Source organism: Phaethon aethereus (genome assembly GCF_964289735.1).
Source record: "Phaethon aethereus genome assembly, chromosome: 1".
In the NCBI taxonomy this organism is placed as follows: domain Eukaryota; kingdom Metazoa; phylum Chordata; class Aves; order Phaethontiformes; family Phaethontidae; genus Phaethon; species Phaethon aethereus.
In genome coordinates, this window is record NC_138575.1 from 3,808,154 (window position 1) to 3,828,415 (window position 20,262).

At 39.4% G+C, this 20,262-nt stretch overlaps 1 protein-coding gene across 1 annotated transcript in view; it reads right to left on the minus strand.

The window, feature by feature from the left end:
* The window catches only part of MKLN1 (muskelin 1), a gene marked incomplete at its 5' end in the record, with an annotated part of 98,030 nt that overhangs the window by 17,695 nt on the left and 60,073 nt on the right, over positions 1-20,262 (minus strand). The window contains 3 exons of the mRNA XM_082007597.1: positions 8,482-8,611; positions 10,471-10,692; positions 12,540-12,752. Of these exons, the coding sequence (XP_081863723.1) occupies positions 8,482-8,611; positions 10,471-10,692; positions 12,540-12,752 (565 nt within the window). The remainder of the gene's footprint in view (positions 1-8,481; positions 8,612-10,470; positions 10,693-12,539; positions 12,753-20,262) is intronic.

Sequence of the window (20,262 nt, forward strand, 5' to 3'; positions counted from 1 at the left end):
CATCAGACAAATGCATTTCCCTCCCCCTGCAATTTATGCAATTCAGCACATTTTCTAATATCCATAGCACAAGCATGAGATTTCACATAAGCACCTCTTCATCATTCTGGGATAAAGAGTGTCTGAAGTTTAATGTCACTACCTAACTTGCTCATTTTTTTCCTTTTAATTACTTTCACCTCTTCATCTTTCATATAAAACCAAAACTTAAGACAGAGTGATCCCAAGCTGGTATTTTCTATGACCTCTCCTGCACAGCGATCTCATTATTTACCACAACTTAAAACTGAAATGGCACATCTCCATATAGGAGGCATGCAGGAGTCACCAAGCTAACAACTTGCTTCTTGCGCATGCCCTCCAAAGTGGGGCGAGAGGCAGGAGGAGAAGGAACATTCACCCAGAGACTGACTCCTTCCCTGCTGAGGACAAGACCAATGCGTATTCTCTTATTCCCTTCCTATTCCTGACTCCTGGAAAGCACAAAAACCATTCTGAGAGCTGCTTTTTCCTAGGGAAAGGCATGGGCAGAGCTATCTGGGAGAATACCAGCTCAGAAATTAGGATTAAACTGCTTCGAGATAGATCTAGATGATCCTTGTAGATATGAGTGGAGTGATTTTGTTATTACCTCACCCGTAAAAGGAAGCATTGATTCCAGAAAGTTTAATTGCAAAAGCTAGGAAACTCAAAAAAAAATTCAAGATGAACTCAAGATTACATAGCTCACAACCTTGCATTGCTTCTTTCAGGACGAAGATGTCAAGGAAGTTTTTTGTATTTTTTAAATGGTTATGGTATAATTACCCAGTTGTTCTTCTGTTCCACCTTCAGATTTAGAAATATGGTGAAATATTGAGGATTCCAGCAGTTTTCATCATAATTCCCCGAAAAAAGGTCAGCAAATTTGTTTGGCAGTCCTTTTTGTTTGTTGTATAATTCCCCATTTCCTGTTTCCCCAGGCAACCATCCTTCCAAAATGTATTTGTGAAGAGCACGTGATTTTTGTTTACAGATCCTGTTTGTCTCATTTCTCTTTCTGGGTCAGTTTACAAAGGCTGGTAAAGGTTCCTGGCCTTCGATCAAGATTTTGGCATGAAAAATTCTCAGAACTCTTGTATTTTGCAAATTCTTCCCCGCAATTAACTATGAACTCCACATACAGCCTAAAAACCAAGCCCGATGCTAATAAAGTATTTAATATTGCTGTTTAAGAACACACAAAATGGTATTTTGCAAGCCCGTTCTGTAACAGGCTTTGGTCTCATACTTCAATCTTCTCATTTGGTAGGCCAGGAAAGTAACAGACATCAACTAAAAAATTCTGAGCAGCATTTGGTTACTATAGTTTAAACCCCTACCAAAATGTTTCGCAAAGCTAAAAAACCCCCCAAACATTTCAAAAAAAATGCTTAATTCTTACATATACTTAAGTAGAAACTGAGATACATTCAGATAATTAATTCTCAGAGTCCTGTCGACAAAAATCCTTGCTTATGGTTTTACAGAAGAGCAGGAGGGAGAGCCTTTGGAGCACTCATTGGCATAAGCCTGCCTATTTTGACCTCCAATTTTGCCACAAAGTTTCAAAGGAAAATTAATCCAGTTTATAAACAAATGGGTGGCAGAGCAGGGGAAAAAATGCAGGGAACAATGCTGGCACAAGAAGAACTACATACCTTGCTTTAGCTGCAAACCACAAGGAAGTTTTTAAGTAAGACTAATGAGTACTGTGAAAGTCACCCAATAAGGAAATTGAGAACAACAGGACAATTATAGACTAAATATCATTAATTTTTGAAAACAATCATGTAATGTGTTTGCTTGCATAGTCAGGGACTAAATCATTGACTCAAAAGGATTAAATTCAAGGCATATTTGAGATATTTCTGGCAGGAGAGCCATCTAAATTTGATCAGCAATGCTAATGTACATGGAAAATGTCTTTGCAACCCTATCTGCTGCTTTGAACATTTGAGACCATGCCGGGTTTTTAGAAAAAAAAGCATGCAAATCTTCAGAGCATTAATACCTCAGGCTCATTGAAATGAAAATTATTATAATCATGAGGAATACAGTTGCTATATTACCACTGATACAGAAAGCATATGAAACTTGTCTATGGAAGTCCCATCCTTTCTCCTGAAATGTTGTTAAATAAATGAATTTTGGTATCTACTTTATGCTTGATTTCCTGAAGCTGAAATTGTTATTTAAATAATGAAGGAAGGAAAAGCTGCCAAAGTTCAGTGCCTCTGGTTTTTTTACTCTTGATAGTAAGAATAGGATTTATCCGCAGCAACTGCAATCAAAACCAAATTCAAGTCAAGTCATTTCAGGCTTCCCTCAGTTGTACATCAATCTCTTCTTGAGGCTGCTTGAAACGCAGAACGTCTAGAAAAATAATATATCAAAAAATATATACCCCTACATTTAGTAAGGGTCTAAGATGAACAGCAACTTACATAAACTCTTTGACCTATCTAAGCAACAGTGTAGAAACCGCATTTAAGTAGTGCCTTAGGCTAGACAAAGCTGACAGCTAGTCTGTTGCAGAAGTAGACCTAACCAGAAAGTTAGATGTTATATGATTAAAAAAACCCACAAGACAACAGAAATTTGGCAAACAAGTCCCTGAAAATAAACAGGGCAAGCTACTACACAAGAAAAGGGAGATGCTGTGATATTTTAAACACAACAGAAATGTCAAAAAGATGTACAGATGACAGAAGAAAACGGCTACAGAAAATCCTCATGACTGACAAACACTTCCACTAGGGGGTAAGAGAGCTTTATAATCTGCAAGAGCAGTGGACTTGCAGTAAATGCTGGCTATAATTCAAATGACTGTGGTCAGCATATTAGAAAGGGACACGGGCTGTAAACTTGGGAAAAGTACTTGCAATATTTAGTTAACAAAATGTACATTGGGAAGGAAATTTAATTCTGCTGGGAGACAAAATTGAACCTGTGACTGTAACTGATTCCTTAGAATGTATTTTTAAAAATTTTAATACTCAGCGTAGAAAGTCGTAAGAAACAAGGGATGAGAATTAGACATGGTAATGCCAGTGCACTGCGAGAACTACTATTTGCAACGTACTAGATCCGAGGGGCACATAAAGTGCTAAGAATGGCTCCATGGAAGTTCCCTTGCTCTTCTGCTTCTTCACATAAACGTAGATGTAAATCAGCTTTGGAACAAATCTCCACCGATTTCCTACGATTCAGAGTGCCTCTCGGGCCCTGCTATCGCTCAGGTCAGCTGTGGGCAGACAGCTCAAAGGACATAAAGCAGCGACTGAGGACTTAGCGCTGGTTGTTTTGAACACGCCACTGGCCTGTCGCTATGAGATATTAACTTGGCTCCTCTGACAAGATGTTACTGATTGAAGAGGAAAAGCCATAGAGAGACATTACTAAACACAATACAATCCCAAAAAGTCCAGTAGATGGTGAATGCTTTTTCTGTGCCACCAATTTATCTTCCCCCCACCCCATAATCTCCTTAACCAGTCAGGGTAGAAGGACAGTAACTAACTGAAAATAAGAGGCCTGAATCCTTTCTACAGAACTTAAAATTTTCATTTGTTTTTATATAGCAAAAATGAAAAGCTCATGGCCTCAATATTTGAAAACAATATCGAGCCACACAGGCCTTGAGTTAGCAGCCAGTTACACAAACAAGTAGTAATTCCTGAGAAAGCTTTGATAAGATGTTGTATAACCTTGTACAATATAATTTCCATTCTAATATAACACGTGGGAAAAGGTTTTCTACAAAAGTGACACCTAATCATGCAAGAGATTTGTTCCCACTACCACAGTCCCTACTTAGAGGCATTTATTTGATCATAGTGATCATTTCAGCAAGCTGACTATTTTTTGGCTTGCATGTGCAAACCACTACAGTTGTTTCAAGCACAATGTTGGCTGCTGCCAGTATCTAAGCAAGAAAACACAGTTTTTACAACACAGAGGCAGAGTTTGCAAAGCAGTAAATCCGAGTTCACACAGATGTAGCTCTCAGTACTAGACAGAAGTTTGGAACTTAAATCTCATCTCCCTCATTTGAGGGGATACTATAGCATGTTTTTAAACGTGCTTTGAAACACAGCATTGCCAAAACAATGACATAAAACTTGTAGTCTACAGACCACTTCTGAAGGATTCATGAAGGATAATTAAGTGAAGCAAGTTCATTGACAGGCTTTTAGTGCCACCTAAGTTACAAAACCCTCAGAAGATGTTACTGCTAACTCCACAAGTGACTTGCAAGAATCCTCCCTCCTTGTGATGCCTCGTGATTAAAAACAAGAGTAAGCTACAGCACATGGATATTGCTGTTCACCAGAAACTGGCACCTGCCTGAGAGATAAATTTAAAAAGAAGTGGTAGGTTGGCAAATTACTCCATACCACTACTTGTAATCCATATAAAACTGAAGGAGCACCTCCCCTGAACTTCAATGGAGCAAACCTTGATGAGTGATAGAGAGGGTATACAGGCCAGCTGTTGACACAGCAAGATAATGATTATCCTCTTGGGTTTTTCATGGTGAGACTGCATTTGGCAGCCAGCCAAGGAGCAGCTAAGGAGACCATTTCAATAGTTTGGTTGTCATGTTGAAAAAGAAACAACCCAGTGTCCAGCACTCAGTTCTCTCCCAAGCAACGTAAGATTTTGAAAAAAAAAAACCAGGTCAGTTAGTAAATCTGAATGGAATCCTGCTGCTATGCCGTCTCGGTAAAGCATCCTTCGGATTTTGTGACTACCTGCTCTACTCATCTTCACAGTCAGAGGTAAGTATTTTGAGGTTGGTTCAGAGAAGCACCTCACAAGATGAAGAGCACATATGGTCCCTCACAAAACAAAGTGCTTCCATGGCAAGAGACACACTGGCCACTGTCAAGGTAGACCTTAAACTGAACAAGGGAAAAACATGTCAGGTGTCACAAACAATCAGAATGGGTTATTCAGACTGCTTTTCTGAGCTGGATCCTGGTCATGGTGAGCTAGCTGTGCTTTCTATTTTGATTAATGTTTTTCTGACATCGTCTTTTTTTAAATCAGGATTTCCTGGATTGGGCTGTGTTGCCTCTGTCCGTGGTACTTATCCATGAAGCTTCCCGTCTGTCAGGTGCACAGTTCCGTGTCTGGAATGAGCACTTGCCCCAGCAAGACACCTGGGAACTTCACTGGCAGCTAAACAAATATTTGCAGTTTGCCCATAAGAACTACTTCACCATTAAAAGGAGCGACAAGAATGTTTAGGGCTTGCTCTCATTTGACTTTGGAAGTTACTCGATGCCAACGGATAGGAGATGATCTTGATTGTCCTGCAGAAGGAAATTCTCCCTCTAGCCAACAGCTCTGACACACCACCTGAGTCAGGGCCAAACAGGATTATCACAGGAACCTTGACCACAAGTGTTCCCATTAGCTCCCTTAGACCTGAAATGACTGCCCTGATTAGTCATGGATTGCATGCTAAGCAACTCAGGCAAGCTGTCAGTGCAGCCTTGTGAAGACATCTGATACCGGTGGCATCTCTAGACCACGTGTACGCTTCAGAGATACACTCTGGCATGTGGATGTTGGGTTCAGGGGTTTTGGGGTTTTTTTTCCAGTTGTGTTGGGTTTGTTTTTTTTTTTTAAAGTTATTTAAAGAATATGCCTGCTCTAAAAGGGTTTGTCCATCAACAATACACATTTCTGCCTCTCCTCCAACTATAGGCTTCACCTGTACTATACATCCACCAGTTTGTACCACTACTGCCTTCCTTCATATCCAACTCATTATCACAGTTGCATTTTCTTTTCCTCAGTCTCATTTTGTCCATCCTCTAGCTGAACTAACTAATTTCTTGCTCCTAACAGTTATCATGCCACAGAAAGACAACCATCCCTAATAGCCTAATTTTACTCTAGTGCCGTCCTTTGACAGCAAAGAGAAAGGACCAGGTTTTTTTGATGCAATGAGTTGGAGAAAGCACCCATGCTCACTGGTAAATGGTATTTGCCAGACACAAAGAGCTGCCAGGCTTACCTATGTTTCAAAGCAGATTGAGTCAAGAGGCATATTTAGTAGGCAAAGCTGTGTGCAAAATCACCTTTTAGAAATTGTACCTTGATGAAATTTGAACTTTTCCCAGGAATGAAAAAAGCACATCTAAACTTGCCAAAATTATTGTCCTTTACTCACAATTAAGAAAATTTAAGTGATCACTTAATACTCTCTCAAAAGCATCACCTATACGAGGAACTGGTTCCCAGGATAAACGTCAAAAGGACAGCCGAGAGTGAAGAGACACCTAAACGGCATAAAAATCTCATCCAGAAGATGACAGCAGCAAAACCAACATATCATTACCATACTTTTCTAGCTTTACAACAACTCCATATTACTGATATTCCTTTAACTATCCGTTTTACTACTTTTTTTTAAAAGCTGCTCACTATTCTAACGGAAATTTTAAACAAATGCACAATTAGGTTCTTTTACAAAGAGTAAAAATCAAAACAGCTTAACTAAGAATAGAACTGAATGCCACATGCAAGCCAGGAACAAAATGTAATCATGGGACTTTATAGGAACATTTAGGTCAGGCATCCTCAACTTGACTCATCACACCCAGCAGCTTAAACTTCACCACGACCAGTCAGGGAATCACTTTGTTCCTGCACATCAAAATGGTGCATCACTACCTACACAAGAGTACAATAAAGACTTGCTTTTTTGGGTGAAAACACTGCTGTCAGCGTTTGCTGTCTGAATTTAACAAGCATTTTGTTCTCTTCCTGTTAAAATGCAAATAATCCTAGTATTTTCCTTCAAAAAGCAAGGGAAATGTTCAACTCTGTTTGTTTACTTTCTACACACAGGAGAGCAGTAAACTGAAAATCTACTCATGAATTATTTCCAATGAGTCATTTTCTTACAAAGTCTACTATTCACCACTTTGGGGCTTGTGGGAATGGGGAGGAGGGCTAAATATTATACAGTCTCATTTGCTTTACTGAACCTTGCAGTTAATGTACCAGATGAGAAGCAAACCTCAGTGTCTTCTCCAGCCATAAGGCAAGCTTGCTATCTTTAAACCTGAAGTAGACACAGGTGTATGCTTAAGGCCACATGTTTTAAAGCTTCTGGCTATAAAGAAAAGTAGTTTTAAAAAAAGCAAAATGGCAGAATGCTAGCAGTTTCATGGAAGGAAAAAAAAAAATCAATTCTTTGAAAGCTCCTAAGAACAACAAACAGTGCATGGGTATGTGTAGAGCAACATCAGGCAACATGCAGGCACCTTAATAAAGGAGACTGTCAACAATACGAGCTGGTTCTTTCTTGGAAGCACTCAAGTAAATAAATGACTCCAGAGAATAAGAGCTTGGGTACTCTTCTACCTCACTGGCATGACTAAGTTAATGAACAAACAGTAACTCATAATCATCAATTATTCACTTCAGAAGTTCAGCAAAATAACTTGCTAAAAATTAGGCCTGATCAAAATAAGGAAGACAGCCTGAATTCAAGATATATCAGCTTTCCAGGATTTTGATAACTGGAAGAAGAGTAAACAAGATCGGGACTCAATATACATAATACGAGAAATATTCATAACTTCTGTCCCATAGCAGTACAGAGTGCAACACAGATTTTGACTTCTGAGCTGTTATGCTGAAAATGAGGATATTTTCAACAGGAAACTGATGTGCTTATACATGCAAAAATCTTTTTTGGAAAAAAAGAATATTCTTCTCTCTCATTTGAGAAAAAAATGTATAAAATCACTTCATTATGGTTATGTTACAATGCCTTTTGGGTGTTTTTAAAGGTTTCTGGTATAGAGAACTATGCCTAGTGTTTATAGCTCCAGTGGTATGAGCCAAACAGGACTGAAACCTTGCTCTCTCCTCCTACCTTTTTTTGCCATTCCCTGATAATTTAGTACAAGGACAACAGGTCTCATCTTTCTAGTCAGCTCCTGTGAGGCAAAATAACCTCTGCCCCTATGCTCCACTTCTCTGTCTCTGAGCATCCTGCCTGCCTTTCTGCACCTCAAACCAAGCAGATCATTTCTATTTTATCACATCTTTCACTTGGTGAAAGCTAGAAAAAACACTGCTTTCTCCTTTCCTTAAAGAAATTTTGTTTTTCAGTCTTTTTTTTTTTTTTGTCTTTGCTGGAGTGTCAAAGGAGAAATTTTTAGGTCTTATTTTGCTGAAATACTTTTCTTTAGAGGTGCTATGTGGCTTCACACATAAATTATTTGTATTATGCTGAAGACTGAGAGTGTCAAATGACAGGCAGGACAAAAGAGCTGGCACAAGTTTAACCTATATACCGTGGAGTTTACTTGGGCACATAGGGCTAGCTAGGGATGCTAACCTGATACCACAGGACACTGAAGCTGGCCTACTGAACAATGTACTTCTCATTTGTACCAACGGGAAGAAATTAGTATGCAGATATACTCTTACCCATCCCTGAATCTTTCTTAGTGCCGTCTGATATGATATCCACATGATCGCTGTCTACATCATAACTGAAGAAGTCATTCAAATAAGTCTTCGACCTCTGGCCACCAAACACATATAAACAGCGATTTTTCTACAATGGAAAAAAAAAATATGTATGTCTTTACAAAGCTCAAGGAAGTATGTTGGACAACTGTGACCATTAACAGAAACATTAATAAATCAAACAGTAACAGATATGTTTCCTGTAAGTTTAAAATCATGCCTTAACTATCAGGTCCACCAATCTTAATTCAGTAAGTATCTTTTACTGTCATCTCCACAAAGATTCACAGGGAACAATTATGCAGAACAGTTTATTATTCTCAAACTCAATAAAAAACTTAAGAATTCTTGACTGGATACTTGATTTTCTTGATTCTTGAATTTATGATTTCTCAGTTTCAAGAGCTAAAGCGCTAAGGGCTCACAGCTTCTCTAAGCCAAAACAACGCTCTTCTTACAAACACAATTTTAAATACGACTTCTTCATGATACAAGACCACAAACCTGGATCCAGCAGTTTCAGTTCCAGAGTGATTAGGCAGATTTTACATAGTTAACTATTGTAGCTCTGCCTGATCAAGCCATAACTTCAGAACATTAAAACAGCAATTCATTTTTCAAGTTAACTAATAAAGAATTAACAATCTCCACATCTAAAACCCATTAGATCATAACTTAACTGTTAAAAAAAAAAAACCACAAACCACTGGAAACAAAAGATGGACTGTAAGAGAAACTATCCAGGTACCAGCACATTACTAAACTCAGAACAGGCAAATAGCAAGCAGCAAGCCAAGAATAACAGGTTTATTACTTCTTTCAAGTTTGCCAAGTGGAAAGTCCGTAAGAGGCAGATTATTTTTCTTTCAAATGGCTAAGAAAACAGCAGAGGGCCTAAACTTCCATGACCTGTGCTTACAGAAACCTGTATTCTTATGTTTACCATGGACATGTACTTTAGAAATCCTCTGGTACCTTGGTACCTGTGTGGAATTGTGTAGCAATATGTTTTTGATGAGATTTTAGAAAGACATTCAAAACAAAAATTAAATTGAAAGCTCTGAAAGCACAGTACTCACTATAAAAGTTCCCAGGTTTCATTTGAAAGGGAAAGAGAAATAAACTCAGTAAGTTCAAACTGGTCAGTTGTCAATTGGTGGTATCAGTACACGCTTGAATGCCACAATATTAATTTTAATTCTCTTCCTCCCCAGCCCCAAGTCAGAGTTTAATGTCAGCGAAACACCCCAAAGTTTCCATGCTCTGCACTTAAGCAAACGTGTGGTTGATGAGCCCAACTGGAAAGGCAATGGAAGTTGTTTTGTTGTTTGTTGATTTGTTTTTTTTTTTTAAACACCCAATACCAAATAAACCCCTGCACAGCCCCCTCTCCCCTCATCCCTCTCCCTTTGTCAGGCTCCAGATGAAGCGCCCATAATAGTGCCAGCTGTGCCCAGCTGTTAACAGCTGCTCAAGAGAACAAGCAACAGCTGAGTGCTCAGCCCAGAGGAATGAGGCCTGTGCATCTCAATACACACCCATTAAGCCCCTGCACTAGCCAAGTTTACTATTCCAGTAACTACAGAGGGTATTTACTAGACCAGAAGCTTCTAAGTTGCTCTAGAACTTTAAAAGAAAAACTCTTTAGATTGAATTGAACCACAGCCTTTGGGTCTATTTACCATTATTCAATTAAAATGAAGTATTTAAAATTCACCTTGCTTTTTGCTTGAAATATTATTCAGTTCAAGTCATGAAAGCTCCAAGACTTGAATGAATACCACTTGCACTTTGCAAAGAAGCATCAGAATGTTAGCGAACATAAAATCAAGTGAGACAACACACTGCCTGGGAGATTAAAGAGCTTCAAACTTGTGAGAAAAATGAGAAACAGATGTTCTCCTTAAAGTCAGACATCATGAATCAAAGCATGGTGTGGATACTTACAGAATGGAACAGCATACAGTGTCCTATTCGGGACTGGATATCCTCAGGGCCGGCATTACAGGAATCCTCTCTCAAAAGTTTCCACGTCTGACACTGGCAGTCAAAAGCAAACAACCCGCTGAACTGCGGTTCACTGGCTCTGCTGTCATCAACGCTGCCATTGCAGGTCAGAATTCTGCCACCAAACGTGTATATCATGTGTTTTTCGGAATCCATACACATCTGTGAGAATGAGAGAATTAATTTTAAGCCAGTACATTAAGACTTGACCACTCTAAGACTTAAGATTAAACATCCCTCCCCTGCAAGTGGCAGCTAGTAAGTTAAGACAGTACTCTGCACATCTCCTAGTCCTCTAACGAACAGAGCAGAACACACGTCTTCACAGTTTGCAGGTATTCATCTCAGAAAACAGTTCCTTTATTTTAAAAGTGAGTCTAATTTCAACTTACTAAGCAATAAGCAAAAAGAAGAAAAGACTACATGCACCCTTCACCACCTTCTGCCTCTCATTTTAGGGAAAAACATTTTAAGGTCTTTCACCAGGATACATAGCCAATTCTGCCAGAAAGTTAACAGAGTATCACCTTTGACAATGGCTACGCAAGGGAAAATTTCAAAAATCACTGCTGAATTTACTGACTGCCACTCAACTGATCCAAAACCAGCCTGCAATTTGTTACTCAGATTCCATTCCAAGCATGTATTTACTGTTACCCCCATTACTTCAACATGAAGTAGGGCCGTAACCTGGCCAAGGATTTTTGATGGGACTGCAGCAGAAATATGTTTATCCCCAAAACCTGAATTCAGGTTATGGCACACAAGAGACACACTGCAGTACAAATCAAAACAAAACTCCCTGACTCCAGGTGATATTTTCAGACACAATGCAACACAGAGGGTTACAAAACACCGAGAACGTGTATGGAAACAAAAAACCACCAAACCACAAAAACCAGACAGGATTAGACAGTAAGATAGAGACACGACTCAGCAAAGCCTACACAAAACACTTCTAGTGCAGCACATTTTTGAAAGTTAAACAAAAACCACTATCACAGTAGGTATTGAGGGAGAGAAGAGGAAGAGCTGCAGATTGGTAAAGAATTCAGGGAGGACACTCTTTCCTAAGAGACAGCAGGGGAAAAAAAGCAGCAGTTTCAGAAGCAGGCAAACAAGGTACCCAGAGAAGCCTTGCCAGCTGACAATTTACTTTTGCCTTTTCCCCAACACCTGGGAGACTGGTATCTGTTATTAATAGAACAGAAAGACTGATTGGCTTTTGTTCTGCAGACAACACGTATCTCGTTTTCGGTGTCAGCAGAAATGCATCTTGTGCAGGCCGTAAACAGCTTTGGTTACAAAACAGCTAGTTCCAATAAAAGCAGTTCTCAGGCTGCTTTAAAAATGAGTACTGATGTGCTGTTTCTTTGCCATGCTTTATAAAAATCAATTAACAACGAAATACCTTTTTCAAGTACAGAAAAAGCCATTAAACATACAACATAAGTAAAAAATGCATTCAGTTTGAACACATGGACAGGTGTGGCTTTTAAAAAGATGAGTACCCACTCCTATAAATTGTTTCAATCTCTACAAAGCAAGCACATTCTACAATTTTTTTTTTTATCTTTTGATAACCAGTTTTGAAAGAATCCTGATCCTGTTTGGCCTCATTTCAGCAGCTTGCTTATATTATTCTTCCAAAGGTACCATACACAGCTTTGCAAGTTGTTCCCCAGCGCCCTCTGAGTAGGCAGATCTGCAAACCAAGCTCAACAAGACTGATTAAAAACAGATGAACTGTGCTTTGAGCTTTAATAAAATGGGTCTTAATAAAATTAGTTTGCAAAGGTTTTTATGATTCTTCTGACTCAATTTGACTAGAATACCAGTCGTCAGTGGCATTGGACAAAAAGGCTATTAGGATTTAACTGAGTGCAGATCACAGCCTTCCTCATCACTGCTGTGGTACTTGGTACCGCACTCCTAAATTGCGGGAGGCTACGATCAAAATTGATTCGCGAGCATTGAGAACTTGCACTAAGAGTATCAGCGTAGCTGACCTGATGATCAAACACCAGCTTTGGACCTCCATCTGCTGCAGTGTCTTCACTTAGTAACATCCATGTGTTTGTGTCAATGTCATAGCGATAGAAGTCACTTTTCAGAGATTTGCTGTTCCTCACAGAGGAATCCAGATAGCGTCCCAGCGTGTAGATCTGCCTTCGTTGAATGTCAATGCACATCTTGTGACAAGATCTGGCACTAGGACCACTCTAATAAAGAAAATGACCACAAAAATAAAGCAAATAGTGTATTTAATATTGCTCCAGGTAGGTCACTGCACATTCAGTAAGGGCAAATAAGTGCTATCAGCAACTGAAAATCCTTTGAGAACTCAAGAAAATCTGCTTGTAGTCAAATACAGGATTAATATACAAGTATCTATATAACAGGACATTCCATGACTTTTGTCCTTTAGAAAGACACCAGCACACATTTTTTACAGCAAACTTAATGACATGAAGGCTTTTTGTGAGATTCCTTAGACTATTTCCTCCAGAAGTGATTCTCAGAGGTGTGTGAAAGCTACTTGATCTTTCAAAATAACACAAGTTGATGCACGAGAGGCAAATTAAGATGTCACAGCCTATAAATAACTACATAGGAAGAAGATTAAGAAGTGCTCTACTACAAGGGCCTCTGTTTTATTAATAGGCTGTTCTCTAATAGATCATAACCAGACACTCCCACAGGCAATCATATCCCATAATGGGTCTTTGAAGGTAACAAAAGCACTCCCTGTCCTTCACAAATAGATATGACCATTCCAGCCTCCAACTACAAAAAAGTTTCCCACAGTAAGCAAAACTGCCATAAGTTACGATCTTCAAGGGAAACACAGAGGGACGCCATCAAATTATTACGTACTTATCCATCCAGGAGTGCTCAAATTAAATCATAGAGTAATTTATTCAATGACATTACTACAATGCTATGCAGTACTGGGCAGTATCCTGCTTCCCAAATCTGTTTTTGAGAGCTTTCAGACACGCATCTTGATGCATGAGAACGATATAGCTGTACTCCAAAATATTAGAAATCAAGGTGTGCAAAGCCTTTTTTTAAAAGATCAGACAAGAAAAAGAAAAAACTTGGCATCATACTTGTAGACATTTTATTTGGCCTTAGTTTGTATAATTTTGGCACATCCTATAAATAACGATGCCAGAACAAGGCTGGCTAACTTTGAGAGTCTGGAAACCAACATGAAAACTGATAAGATTTCAAGTGACAAAAGAGATGTAAGATGTACAGAAGACTGAAGTATAAAAGAAAAAAAAATCTATTAAAATCTACTGAAAAATAAAGATTATGCAATTAGACAAAGATATAAATCACCATTTATTAGAAGGCTTAGAGTTAAAGAAAAGTAGTCATGCCACACCAAATAATTAGCACAATATTTGCTCCATGTGCTACCAAATACCACCCTTGCAGAAAACAAATCTTCATAATTGTACCATTTCATGTAAAAAATTATACTGAAATTATTACTGAAACTACACTGATGGAATACATTTCACTAAGTCAGATAAATTATGAAAGGAAACATTACATTTTTGTAATCAACACATTATAGAATTTAATTTCTTGTTAGAGAACAGTTACAGGAAACTTAACAGTAACTCAAATGACAATCTGAAGAGGTGAACTGAATTGTTCATATTTTGTAAATATGAAACATAATGTCAGCAATGATTACAGCTTTGGGGATTAGTTACTTCATGGTAATGAGGATAATTTTCTTTTCTGAAAAAATACTGATAGAAGTGAAATATTAGCATAAAATCCTGAAATGCAGCAGAAGTTCGTTGCCTTCAGTCACATGGAAGAAGCTGACAGAGAAGGCAGCAACATACTTTATCTTGTTCCTAGAAAATACAAATCAGTATCTTCCAAAGGACCCTGTTGCAAACACAAAGGGTATTTTCTTTGCATGACAAGTACTGATCTGAGTATTCACAAAGGTTGCCCCTGATTGACAAAAAAGTAACCCCAATAGACAAAAATACATCTCTAGTTATGCAGCTGGGACACTTACGGGTATGCCACTGCTCCCCTGCCGAAGAGCACATATTTGCCTTGGCATGGCTGTCCTTTGGATGAAATGTTAAGACCTACCTGTGCTTCCCAAATCTCCTCTCTGCATCGGGTCATTGCAGTTTAATTGAACCTGCTGATTTAAGTGTCTTCCCCCACTCCCTCACCTCTATATGCTCTACAGGCTAAAGTAAACCCTACCAAATTTGCTCAGATAATGTCTTTGACACTCTCAGGAATAAATCTCCAATTTAGCTATTTCCAGACCTTACTTGTCTTGAAAAACTGCATCACCAACTGAAATTTGTCTGAGACCAGACACAAGGCTGAGACACTTAGCATCTCCAATACCAGTTTCACGCCATTGGCATCAACAGCACAGGTACTACACCTGCTAAGTACATAACATAGAAATTTCAACTCCTAAGACTATGTTAAAAAGGTATTTTTCCTGAATTATTTTCTACTTTTTCTTGAATTATGTGCTGGTCACATCTCACACAGTAATATCTGCCTTTTTAAAGGGCTACTAAAGGTTTTAAGTTTTATCATTTCGTCTATACAGGCTCAGAAACTTCATCACCTCAAGTTCACTTAAGAACTTGAACTGCACCAACTTGCAGAGCCTACCATAGCATCAACTATCTCTTGTAATAAAGAAAACTTCATCCAATTCATAATCTTTTCTCAAAGAAAACTGGAGTTATTCCTGCATACCATTTACAAGACCACATGGAACCTGACAAAAGTTTCCAGTTTAGTCTACATGTTTACCAATATGAGTAAATAACTCCGTTAAGAAGTGGTACACATTGGTTTGACATTTGAGGCAGAAGAGGGGAAAGGTCTAAACCTGTGTTCACTTGAGAGCTACTCAATTTGACTATGCAAGTCCCTGTAGTATGTCTGTGCCTCAAAAGGGGACACAAAGTCCATTTACAAACACAGAAATAGGCAAACACTGAAAATGAATAAAACACTTCAAGGCACATGTGGTTAAGTGAATCAAGAGCCCGTGGGCGGTTGTGAATGTTCATCCAAAGACACATACTTCATGCTGTTACAATAGCAAGCCTGTTGTTTAGACAAAGAACACACTGCCACAACTGGTCATGGAGAAAGTGAACCACCAAATTCAAATGGAAAAGAGTTTGTTGATTCCAGAAGCGTTCAAAGAACCTGACCCCTCATAAGCAACAAGTGCGAAAAATTTACCATAATAGACCTGACTCTGTAACTAGGGTTGAAGAGATCAAGTATGGTTAGAGAGCAGAACAGCCTTTTATCCCCTCCTGCCAGGATGTAGGCTGGTTGACGATCCATGAGTTAACGTCCTAAGGTGAGTAGATCTTACCAGAGATCTCTATACTGTTATTCAAACTTGGGCCTTATCAAAGATAAACTGCAGACACACAAGAAGTAGCTATTGTACTTGCTCCTCCTCCAAACATACTAACTCTCATTCCCATACATATCTGCAGCTAAGAGACAGTTTCACCTGCACACTGATAACCACAAGAAGAGAATAAACAAGGCCAAGTCTTCTCGAGCAGTGCAGAAGGCAAATAACAGTTCCGACCAGTTTGCAATCATCTGCTCCTGTGGTTACCTGAAGTCATAACAAATCAATGCAAGACTTCTCATTAAGTACTTGTTCTTCAGATCTAGTTTCACTGAACTGTCTTCAAAGTTGTTAGCATGCAGGATCTAAATTTTTGCAGATCAAGCTTCAAGAACTGATGTAGCACTTCCTAAACTGAGCGCATCTTAGTTAAAAGAGGCTCTAGTAAGTCACATCCAGCAACAGCGCCCAAACAATCGAAACAAACACCAGCTTTGGGGGCTGTTTCCAGTTCTCATCAGGAAGCTCCTGGCACACACAGTGCAGAACCTACACGTGAAAGAGGCTTGTGACAAGGCTAAGTTCTTATTCAAATGGCAAGCCATGTGTTACGCTGCTTTGGCCAGTCCCTCCACTTATGCCAAGACTGCGAAGGCAGTAGTAAAGCATTAGCATATCACATTTCTAACCTACAGGACACCAAACAATACCAAAGGTTACTAAGCATGGGCACTGTTCCATTTCTGTGGAAATCAATAAATGCCCACGCGGAGCTAAGACTAACCTGAACAAAATGGCTCTCTGCCACTCAGCACTACCGTACAATTAGCACAGCATAATAACAACTAAGACAAATTAAACATTACGTGCCATGGGCCAGTTTTAAAGTGCTACAAAACACCCAGTTTTTATGCCCCATTCTACTATCTTTCCCTCAAACAGGTTGGTCTCGCTACAAGTCCTCCAGTCGTTAAATACAGATAAACGGCCTGATGAAGGTGGGATGGTAGGGAAACGAAGAGAGTATGTACAGCCAGGAGTACCTAGGACAGGCTTTCAATCCTTTAAGTGCCCAGGAACAACCAAGGCCAAATAGGATTTTTTTGGTTTCATCAGTGCTACACGAAATTCAATTGTGCAACACCAAGTGAATACACAGTATACTTTATGAAAAGCCTTCTCAACACACTAAGCCACTTTATAAAATCTAATTAGAGCTTTCTTCATTTAACTTGCAAATGCTGAAAGCAATTATCCCACTTAAGGACTAACTTACAAAACGTTTTCAAAAAGCAACACAACAGCACCAAGAGACAACACTGCCTCCTTAGAATAATTGATTTGTTCCTATACAGGGGAGAAAGGATTGGGACTCAACTCCTTAGGGTAGGGTCTGCTCGAATAACTACTTATGCCAGAATCAGCATGCATCGTCTTAGCAACAGCATCCTGGCATGCTCCGCCAAGGCACAAACATGATAGCTTTCATTTTTTGTTTTAAGTAAGTGTCCTACAAACCAGCTTTAATGCTAACAGAACTGCGGGAAGCCAGTTCCACTCCCCCTCCCACCCCCCAAACAAACTGGGGGAGCTTGGCTTCTTTTGGTTATCATAACCTTTTGCAAATAAAGGGTTTTCAGTTGCAAGAAAAATCTGTTTTATTCAGACCAATCCAGATGAAAAACCTCAGGAGCAAGCCTGGACCCCGTTCAAGAGTCAAGGAAATAAAAACAAAGAACAGCTGACTAATTCTCCCTTCTTGGTGTTGTAAAAGACTGAATGGAATGTGAACACTGCCTCCAGTATAAAGTTCAAAAATAAGCGTCATGAGGTAAATGCTCTTGTCCTAAAGCAAACTAGGACGAGGACATAAAAAGACACAAACAACCTACTTTGTTTCCAGTTCTGAGAGCAGGCTGTCATGCAACAAATAGTCCCTCCTGCCTACACACAACTGCAGAGATTAATTGCTCTCATTTCCCAGTTTCAGAGTATAATTCATTTCCTCTTCCACCCCACCCACTACAAAAAAAAAAGGGAAAATTCTCCACAATCTTGACAAATGGAAGGAAATGCATATTATTCTTGGCATTCATTCAAGTCTATACGCTTTTTAAGATTTGAGTTTGTTAGTGCTTTACCAATGCCCGTCCTCAGCTAATGCATACTCCCAAAATGTTTAACCTAAGCTGTAGCTCAGAACGATTTGCTTTACTCTAGACAAGTACTAAATTCAGCAACAGAAACAACTACAGCCATACACAGAATAAAATGCCTTTTGTGAGCAATTGTATGGGATGAAAGTGTTTTAAGTTTCTCATAACCTAGGGTGCCAGAAACCTAACAAAAAGAATTTTTTTTTTTTTTTTTTTTTTTTTAAACAGTAGCACAGTGCACTTGTATTACCCATCAGCCCAAAACACAAAGCAAAGTGAGCGGAGGCTGATGCGCTGCTTCTAACGCCCATGCGATCACCGACCACATGCCAGGAGCGCCACGTCACGAGACCAAGTAGGGTCTTGCATACAAGGAGCTCGTGGCCCGAGCAGACCAGCACAGGCCATCTACCTAACAAGGGTTTCTTAAGCGTGCAAGACTCTCCCATAAATAGCTTACCCCACCTACTTTTTCCTAACCCTTATAATGGCAAAAATCAGTGCTTCACGTGTCATTTCATGTCCAAGACTTGACAGCCCTAGCACTACACTTAAAAACCTCTGAACATCACACAGGGCAGACACAGCAAAGGATTGAACCAGGATCTCGAATGTTTCTAGGAGTACAAGATGGGAGTCTATCTCCAAAAAAACATATTCTGGATGCTGAATGTACACTCCATTAATTCAATTACTCTGCAACTTGCCTTAAGTAAAAGCTTAAAGCAGCCTATGAAGCTAACAGTTACACTAGGTCAGCAGCCATGCGTTTCCACTCTAAGATATTCCTGCCACTATTTATGGAAGATAACAGATATTACAACTTACTTTTACAGCTGCTGTACCAGCTATAAAGAATGTTCTTTGGGAGTATGCAAGTTAAATATGTTCTGCCAATAAATATTTTGGGAAGCCTATTAAATAGATCAGAACCTGGCTAAGAATCACAATGCTTATTAACTCTTCCGGACCAGTACTGGAAATGCTCAGGTCTACAGAATTTTTCCAGCAAAACAGTTAAGTGTCCTAAAACATACATTAGGTTCGTACATCAAAAAGTTTCTGACAAGTATTTGCAAACAATTAACTATCAGTAAGTCTAACCACAGCTAAGACACAGAAGATATCCTTCAGTCAGGCAGTTGACATAGTATTTGACCTACGGCTAATCTGCTTACAAGCACCCTCCTATAGCAATGCAACTAAATAGATTTAGTTGCAAAGTCCTTTCTGGGCATCTGACTCAGACATGATGGAGCAGATTAAAGTCAGAGGCAGCTTTTAGTACACAGTTTTGATTCATCTCGAAGGTGGGAAAACAAAAATATTAAACAGGATTAAACTTTTTGTTTTCTGCCCTTCCTACCCCACGTTTGGGATAGTCCTAATTTCTCACTGTTGATATTCCAGGGCCTCAAGCTGAGCCTTCCACAACGCAACTTTCCCTGCTTACACTAGAAATAAAAAATAAATGGCCCAGTGTTCCATTTTTGAAAAACGGTTCAAAGAGCTTATAAGTCAAATGATTAAGCTCAGAGGTCAAACAACATGATCCTTATGATAGCAGTGGACTGGATTTGATGACCCATGAGGGGCCCATCCCTTCCAGTCCTACACATGACTTTACTCAGACTGTTTGCTCCATCCTTCAGGGATCAGTGCAGGTTCATCACAGCACAGATGAGCACAGACTCAATGCAGCACAAACATCGCTATGAAAACGAACAGATGCATTCCCATGAGATTACCTGTTAAAAATTAGTCTCCCAGCAGGCCTGCTTGCAGAGACAACTAATTCCAGAGTATTTTCATACAGGTATGAACTACCACATGACCTACTGGCTTCTGATGAACCCTGATTAACGCACCTCGAAAGAAATAAAGTGTGCCCTGTGCATTGACTCATGAACTTTCCAAAGCACCAATATTCTGCTTTTGACAGCTGTGTTGCATGAGTTTACCTACAGTGCAGAAACAACTTTGGCAACCGATGCCTGCGTTACTGCCAGAGCAGGGAGCCACATTCCCGCGTTGTTTCTGAGCTACATGCTCTCACTTGGCTTGCTCTCACACCAAGGTATCATCAAAGCCTTCTGGCAATGCATAACGCCGTGAATCTCATGTTGCAGTAAACCAAGGCATCCTATGATCAAGAGAATTTCTAGGCAAGCAAGTGAAATAGTG